Source organism: Alligator sinensis, unplaced genomic scaffold (assembly GCF_000455745.1).
Source record: "Alligator sinensis unplaced genomic scaffold, ASM45574v1 scaffold465_1, whole genome shotgun sequence".
NCBI lineage: Eukaryota > Metazoa > Chordata > Crocodylia > Alligatoridae > Alligator > Alligator sinensis.
Genome location: NW_005841979.1, coordinates 3,143,349 through 3,152,475, shown reverse-complemented (window position 1 = coordinate 3,152,475; position 9,127 = coordinate 3,143,349). Strand labels below are relative to the sequence as shown.

At 44.7% G+C, this 9,127-nt stretch overlaps 1 protein-coding gene across 4 annotated transcripts in view; it reads right to left on the bottom strand.

Moving 5' to 3' along the window:
• The window catches only part of OSBPL8 (oxysterol binding protein like 8), a 139,434-nt gene that overhangs the window by 35,945 nt on the left and 94,362 nt on the right, over positions 1-9,127 (bottom strand). For all 4 annotated transcript variants that reach the window (XM_025200929.1, XM_025200928.1, XM_006021122.2 and 1 more), the window contains one exon: positions 1,530-1,600. In XM_025200929.1, coding sequence (XP_025056714.1) covers positions 1,530-1,600 — 71 coding nt within the window. The remainder of the gene's footprint in view (positions 1-1,529; positions 1,601-9,127) is intronic.

The following is a 9,127-nucleotide window of genomic DNA, read 5'->3' as shown; positions in this document are numbered from 1 at the left end:
GTCTTTCATCAGTCCCATGGGACGCCCATGCCCGCTACAGGGCCGGGAAGTCCGGGTGAGGGTGATCCCCTGCCCTCCTTTAATGCTGACTTTCTGAAGGAACATCTTGAGAAGCTGGATACCTTCAAGTCAGCTGGCCCTGACAATCTTCACCCCAGGGTACTCAAGGAGCTGGCGAGCATCATAGCCCAGCTATGTTGGCTAGCACTATGGAAGAAAGAGACTTGGGGGTCATCATTGACCACGAGATGAACATGAGCCTGCAATGCGATGCGGCGGCTAGTAAAGCGACCAAAACGCTGGCTTTCATCCATAGATGCTTCTCAAGCAAATCCCGGGACGTCATTCTCCCCCTGTACTCGGCCTTAGTGAGGCCGCAGCTGGAGTACTGTGTCCAGTTTTGGGCTCCACAATTCAAAAAGGATGTGGAGAAGCTTGAGAGAGTCCAGAGAAGAGCCACGCGCATGATCAGAGGTCAGGGAAGCAGACCCTACGATGACAGGCTGAGAGCCCTGGGGCTCTTTAGCCTGAAAAAGCGCAGGCTCAGGGGTGATCTGATGGCCACCTACAAGTTTATCAGGGGTGACCACCAGCATCTGGGGGAACGTTTGTTCACCAGAGCACCCGAAGGGATGACGAGGTCGAATGGTCACAAACTACTTCAAGATCATTTCAGGCTGGACATAAGGAAGAACTTCTTTACTGTCCGAGCCCCCAAGGTCTGGAACAGCCTGCCACCGGAGGTGGTTCAAGCGCCTTCATTGAACACCTTCAAGATGAAACTGGATGTTTATCTTGCTGGGATCCTATGACCCCAGCTGACTTCCTGCCCTTTGGGCGGGGGGCTGGACTCGATCTTCCGAGGTCCCTTCCAGCCCTGATGTCTATGAAATCTATGAAAATGCCAATGACAGAATACCAGATACTCTTATCAGTAGACAGCTACCTGGGACTTGGATGTTCAGCATTTCCCATGCAGGAGGCCTCAGGGTTTTGCAGAACAGGCTCTATTTGGCTACTGTATACTCTGAAATACCATCTTTAAATGTTTTTGTGTAATTTAACCTGCAGCTTCTTAAAATGACTAAAATAAGCTTTTCCATATTAAAGCTTCTTTCACTACCCTTAATCCATTCCATTAAGAGATACTACATGCATCTTGCTGAATGACTCTCACTTATAGGTGAAAAGGTTGGGAGTTCATGTTCCATATCACGACTTGGCTTCTATCCATTTTCCATTGCAGTGAACTATTAGGCAGCACTGGACTCAGAGACGCCACCTAACAAGAAGCCATAACAATTTCATGAGTCTGTACCGAGGTTTTGCATTTAATGTCATCTCAATAAGGATAGTATTAAGGAGCTGTCTCTTCAAATATAAATTTTCATCTCTTGAGAAGTCTGAACAGCAACCCATGAGACCGCAGCTCACTGTAATGAAATAAACTTCCATTTAAAGCCAGCGCACAAAATAATATGCTGAACTTCAGAGTTAAGTCATCTTTTGCAGATGGTGCTCTCATTTACCTTGCTTTTTGACATAGAATGCACTGAATCTTCTTTACTTTGTGACCCGTCATCCTTCCCTTTGTCAAAACCTTAAAGAGAAGACAGTATTTTATGCAAATCATTATATATTACAACACTACATTATTTAGTCTGGATGCAGAAATTAAGACTTAATTAACAAATCTCACTTATGTGGTCAGCATTGCACAATGGTGCACATACATTTCATGAAAAACTAAAAATCAGTTCTTCACCATAAATCAAGATGAAAACAATACTACTTAATAAAAATAAGGTTTTGAAGCGTCAGTGAGTTGTTTACCATAAAGCTGCTTTCAGAATCTCTGTTAAGAACAAGGACTCAAAAAAGAAGGCTGAAATAGACCTCCACAGGTCTTCCCTTGCTCAAAGGACACATCAATCCCATCTAAAACAACTTAGCCAAGCATTTGCCTAGTCCGTAGGACCAAAATATATCTATGCATATTGTACTGACTGGAAATTGCTAGCTAGGTCTTAACATTCATCTGAAGAAGCAGCAGCTGAAGCTGCTTACCTTGTTTATTACAGTATTTAAAACAGCATCTATGCAATAATTCAATGTTCATAATGTACAACGTAGTGAAAATACTTCGACAACATAGAAGGATTAAGATTGGCAAGTCACAGTTTTTGTGTTATGTGGAAGACTGCTTCATAGCTTAACCTTGTGCTTGTGTATCAATTCCGGTATGGCATACATGAACAAAATATTAATTTTTAAAATCGATCCCAAAACCCTTTTTTATACCAAAATAATTATATGCACGAGCTGTCACACAGTACTATCAAAAAATGAAAACAACTCCCCATAAAAACAAAACCGCAAAACTGTTGAGTGTCCTAAAGCCAAGAGAAGGATCAATTACTAGCCAAGCACATTAAACAGTCTTTGTGTAGTTGTACAATGTCAAAAATTCTTTCTAGCATGCATGTTCAAGTAAGGGTGCATGCATATCCCTGGAATACAGGCTAGGTGATACCATGCATACTCTGGAGACAAGTCTGGAACAATCACACCGGTGCTCCGTTTTGTTGAGTTGTTTCTGTTGCAATCCAAGTGCTTGACTGGAACGTACCGAGGAGCTTTTTATTTACAAGTCAAAATACAACTGTTGACAAGCTGCCCAGGCACAAGACAGATAACAGTTAAAATTAACATGATAAAAGTGTGCTTCTGAACAGATGTAACCAGTTGAGAGCATTGTAGCATTTCCAGCTAGCTATTAAGATTTAGACCACCAGAGGGAGCTACCTCAGGAGACCAGACATGCCTGAACAAGAGACTTATGCCTATCTGGCATTCTGCAGGTCAAGTGACAAATTCAGATATTTTGGATGAGGAAGTTTGCTTCCACCACGCTATTAAAGACAAGCTGTTTTTTTTCCCACAACGATTTTGGGCCTCACGCTAAAAAGTAGCTTACAAACTTGTAGCAGTAATCATTTTTGTTTTTTTGATCCTTTTGCATGCGCGCGCACACACACACACACACACACACACACACACACACACACACACGTAAGCACACTAAAAAGTTCATTTAGGAGATATTCCACCCACCAAATTAAAGAGTGAAGCATCCAGGTAATATTAAACAATGTGAAATGTAATTTAAATCGCAGTGCAATATACGTAAGATGACAACTTGTAATAGTGGAAGGCTCCAAATGTGGCAGATGAAGATTATCAGGAATCAACCTGCTGGCAGTTAAAATTAAAAAGAATGGAAATAAAATACCACACATCAAGTATGGATAGTTACCCAGAAAATAATGCATCCATAAGAGTGCTTGACAGATCTCTCTAAAGAAATGCTCTACTCCATCAAGAAATCATTGGGCACAGTGCTGGAAATACTCAATGATGTTCTGTTGGCTTATGCCAGAATCCACACAAGATCATTATGCTCTCTTCTGACATTTAAAGTGTCTGAATCTCTAAAGTCAGAATTCTGATATGGACTTACATCTGTGCACAGTCCCTAGAGGAACTCTGACAATCGTATTAAAGCCTTTTAGGCATATTTCTATGCAACAGAGAACAAAGAGCTGCATCTAGGCTTTAACATTTCTGGACATTAGGTAGAAACATTAAATGGAGAATAAGTCAGACAGTGCTACCGGAGTCTGCAAGGACTGATTTTATTAAGTCGTGTGCAACTGGGATAAGCAAGAATGTGCTGATGTTAGGCTTGTCATTAAGACGATAAAGCTTCTTAAGGCACCTAGGAATTCACAGCTTCCTTTTAAAAACCATGGTGGCTCAAGGCCCTTCCTTCCAGATACATGCACATACATACCCACCCTCTCCCTGCCATCTGAAAGTTTGTTAGGAACCAGACTTAAAAATTAACTGCACTTAGTACAGTACAAGATTGAATATGGATTGCCTGGGATATAAGTACTTTCAGAAAAGTGCACAGCCATCTTTATCTCATCTTGCTTCCATTTCTCTCTTTGGCATTCAGTTGCCCGAGTTTTATTGATATACTTTTCACAATTTTATGATTTCATTACTTAATCACATGCATAAGCACAATGGTTACACTCATTTGATATTTGAGAATGTTCTACATTTTGGAGCCCTTTGGCAGTAAGCAGTTTTGGTCTTTTTTTAAATGAAATAAAAATCTGAGATATTTGCAGCGTTTTTCCCAGAAATGTCCTCAGATAAAACAAACTTTTCCCCAACTACGTTAGAGATGGTTCTCTTGAGTTGTGAAAAGGGGTCTAATGCTGAATGCTACTGCTAGTCTTGCCACAGTCTTATACAGAACCCCATTTTTGCCATGCATTTTCACAAGGTGGAAGTACCTTAGTATTTCACCTTCCTTAATAATGTTAGTCTATAACAGGGATGTTAAATCCCTGCCCCACGGAGCCACAACATCTGGCCCACCAGGCTCTGCATGGGTCCAAAAAATTTGGCAGGAGGGAGCAGCGGCAGTGTTAATTGCCATTCTCCTGCAGCCGAATTTCTGAACTTGCAGTGAACCTGGCAGACCAGACAGCATGGCCCTGCAAGCATGTGGGGCTGGGAGTGTGAGGCTCAACCCCACAAGAGATCTGCCCCATGGATTGGCCCCATACCACTCATCCAGCCTATAGGGATGAAACGTTTAGCACTACTAGGCTACAACCTTTAAGAAATTTTGCCCTGTTACATGTTGAATAGACAGTTTTGTTCAAAAAGCATTTTACTCAGCATGGACTCTGGTCGGATTAGCTGCCTCCTTGACTTATGACATTCTTGAACAATTTGAGTTAGAATTGTGTTATAAATGCGCTGGTTGGAAAAACAAACAACCCCCCCAAAAACCAAAACACATCTTTTAGAAGCTATAAATGCCAAAACCTAACTATAAATATAGATGAGCTCTTGAAAGATGACAACATGGAAACAAAAGAAAGATATGCAAGTCTGCACATTAGGCTTTGTGTCATTGCTATATTTGTATATCTGCTGGCCCTAAAGCAGTGGTGGGCAAAATACACTCTGTGAGGCCATTCTATCCAGCCTGCAGGGCCCCTAAAAAAATGATGACAATTATAATTTATCTGTCCTTGGTTCCTGTCAAAAGTGACAGGAACCAGGGGCAGTAGAACCCAGGGGAAGCCCAGCAGGCTCCTGCAACAGCAGGGCGTGCCTAGCCCTGCCACCCCGACCCAGGCAGAAGCCCCAGGAGGGGCTTCTGGCCTGGGACCACGTGGCTGCCACGGCACGGGAACCTCAGGTAATGGGGGGGCAGGGGGGAGAGGCAGGAAAGGAGCTGGTGCAGAACACTGGGAAAAGCAGCCCCTCCCCCGCCCCGTCGCCAGCCTCCCCTGATGCAGCCGCTCGCAGCCCGCATGGGGCTGTCCTGAGCAGGCACAGGCAGCCCCACATGGGCTGTGAGTGGTTACAGCATGGGGCACCAGCCATGGAGTGGGTAAGGGGCCGCTTCCCCCCCCGCTCCACTCAGCACCAGCTTGTAACCTGGCCCTGCTGACAGCCTGGGCCCCTGCTGCTGCCCGCCCGGAGCTCATGCTGCAGTGAGGCTGCCACCACCGCCTCTGGGCTGCCCAGCGTGGGAGCTCCAGGTGGGCAGCAGCAGCAAACACTGCCCGGCACTGCAAGCGGGGGGGCCACAGCTGCTGCTGCCACAGTGCAGCCCCAACAGGTGAGCCCGGAGCTAGCGTGGGGCGCAGGCTACCAGCAGGGCTGGGTTACAAGCTGGTGCTGAGTGTGGGGGAAAAGCAGCCCCTTGCCTGCCTTGTGGCCAGCAGCCCACATAGCGACCACTCACAGCCCATGTGGGATTGCCTGTGCCTGCTCAGGACAGCCCCACGTGGGCTGTGAGCAGCTGCAGCAGGGAGCACCAGCCACGGGGCGGGCAAGGGACTGCTTTTCCCACTGCTCTGCACCAGCTCCTTGCCTGCCAGCAAGCAGGGGGTTGGGGCTGTGCGCTGCCCTCTGCCTGGCTGGGGGGGCACTGGGAGTGAGTGGGTGCAGGAGTACAGGGCCCACACCGGTGTCCCAGGGCCCAGAACGGGCGGCAGGAGTACAGGGCTCCAGCCGGCAAGGGGTCCATGGAGGCGTCTATGGAGCCGGGCCAGCTCCCCCCTCTCCCTGCTGGTGCAGCCTAGCCCAGCTCCAGACCCCTGCCAGCCTGCGCCCTGCTCTGGGCCCCACCAGTGCTCGCCCTGGGATATTGGTCCCAAGATGGTGACCAGGGGGCGGGGCACCTGTCAAGGGGCAGGGCTACCCATGCAGCCCTAGACAGGTTGCCAAAACTGGGTAAGCGGCCTGCCACCTGAAATAATTGCCCGCCCCTGCTATAGGGTAAAATGGAGTCAAATTTATCTTAATTTGACAAATTTCAATTTTGCATTTCATTTTCTTGGTACAGTCATCCCTGTTTGACTGGAAGCTTTAAAGCATAGTTTACAGATGAGAAAGATCAGTGTAAGCAGATGTACTAACCCAGGAATCTTGAACATTTATATAAAATACAAAAATCTGACTGTTGAATTGCTAATCCATTCAGATTTATGGACTACATTGACCTTTGACTTGATGAGAAATCCTTGGGCGGAATGGTAAAAGTGACCAACCCAACTTTTATTCGATCCAAAGCAGCAAATTCAATTCCTAGGATAAGTTATGACAGCTTTAGGGGAATTCTAAATCAGGCTGAAATTCAAATGTCCAACAGGCTTTACTGGCACATAGGGATTGTGGCTATGGCTCTGCTATTCCATTCCAACAGTACCCTTGCCTGCCACATGGCATCCTGGGGACCAGCTATACACAACTGGAAAAAAAAAAAAAAAAAAAAAAAAAAAAAACCACTTATCACAGATACTGTCATGAGCCTTTAGGGCTATACTGTATTTAAGCCTGCTTTTCAACACCTTTTCAAAACAAATATAGCTTTGGCATATGCCAGACTGTGGCCCTCATCTTAGGTTTGTATGGCATGATCCAAAACCCACTAAAGTTAACCAAAAATAAATATATACAGAATTTACTATTCGTCTAGCAGTGGCTTGGGGCTGCAGACCTCTGGGCCACATGGGTCTTCATGCCGCCCTGCCCTCCACCTCCCCTCCTCCACCATGTGGCCCACAGTCTGTTTTGCTCAGGCATGGGGGCAGGAAGCAGAAGCTAGAGGAGGGAGAAGCCTGAGGACTGAGGCAGCAAGAACGGCAGAGGTCTGTGGGCTAGGTGCTAAGCCCCTCACGTGCAATTAGTTAGACAGCCCTGGTTTATTTCATTTTGATTTTTCTAAAATTGTGCATCTGCACACACAATCAGCAAATTTAAGATCTGGCTGAAGTACATTTTCAGAACTAAGAAAACACGTTTTGTCATCTCTGGAAGTCCAATTACTCAGCACAGTCAGTCACTGCGTTGTCTGAACACTCTTCTTTGTCAGTTTGAGAGTGACATTTGGGAGCTTAAGTTAATTATGGAAATTCCAGTAGTGAGTTTTAACATAACTGTGTTAGTTTCACCAAGCAGCACTTGCTAAGCATCCTACAATCAACTTTGGGAAAGAAAAAACAGGCATCTCCTTTGGTCCAAGGGCTAAATCTTATATTTCTCAAATAACCCCCTTACTTGGAGCACCAAGTAAGGGTAAAAATATAAAGCTCATCCTTGTCTACTAACAGAGTCAAATAAGTAAATATTGTCCCTTATTATAGGGAAATAAGTACTGATACAAAAGCCACAGATAAATCAGGAAAAACATCCAAGATAAACAAGATTTCCAACTTTGATAACAAGGTAAGCAAAGTAAGATTAATTTGAGCAATGGCCGAAATGCAGTTTTGCAGGATACTTAACAGGAGAATCAAATAATTTGCAGAAGAATTAAAACGGGTCTAGTCTGAATATTTAAAGCAAGAGAAAATTTAAATCTGAAAACAAGAGATGAGATGGTACAGAATGGCAGCAGGTCTGTCAGTACCTGCCCCATAGGGACTCCCAACTTTTAGGTATTTAAGCACAGCCAATTTTAAAGTGGACTATCAAGGACTAAATAATTTCCAGCTCTTGCATACAAGGTTGGAGGGTAGGAGGCAGGTGGCTGCTTTAGCTGGGACTGACCCCAACCTGGGTTTGGGGCAGAAGTCAGAGCTGCAGTAGCCACCTGCCTCCCACCCTGTACACAAATCCAAGACAAGAAAGCTATCCCCCCACCCCCACGTTGAATGGGGAGGAAAAATTTCATCTGGGATCCAAGTAAACGTGTGTGTATATACTATACTATAGTATACATGCATACACACAATACATATAAAATTTCACATACACACACGTGTGAGCTTAAGGAGTTGTTTGCTTAAACAAAAACAACAACAACAACCACCACCACCACCACCACCACCGGTAGGATGTACCTATTTCACTAAGTCACATATCTTGATATTTATCTACACAAGATAGTCACAACAAGATAGACATAATTACAAGAATGCTGGGGTTGTTTGACCCCAGCATTCCTTCCCCCTCTCAACCCTAGCAACTATGAAGCTTCCAAGAAGTGTGTGCACATTTCAGATGGACTTTTCCAATAGAGGTTTTTAAATTTTCTGTTTATCTTATTTCTTAAGGAAAATGTCATTCTTCAATCGACAGCCACGGATGTATTTATTGTGCAGGCCTACTCTGGAGGAAGGACACTTTGATCCATGTTTACTGGACCAGTGATTACCAGGTGGCATGTGCTTAGCTTACCAGTACAATGATTTAAACTGCCAAGCCGTGGATTCAAGAAGCATGAAGTGAATTGAGTTCTCTCAGAGTACCTTTACCTGTGAATGATTTTGCAAGCCAAATCAAGCCAGCAGCAGTATTTCATCAGCTTCTTAATCCTTGAATTGTGCCTTCAGTGACACTGCAAAACCAACTGCCTTCTATGAATTTTCTGAGATTTAACTGGAATCGTGTTAACTATTCTGTTAAAGGCATTCAACAAAGGAAAAACCTAGTTTCTTCTACTAGAGTTCTTGGCTCCATTATGCTTACCTGATATAGCAATAGCAAAGTTAGTGTCTCAGACGAATGCACATAAAAATAAGTACCA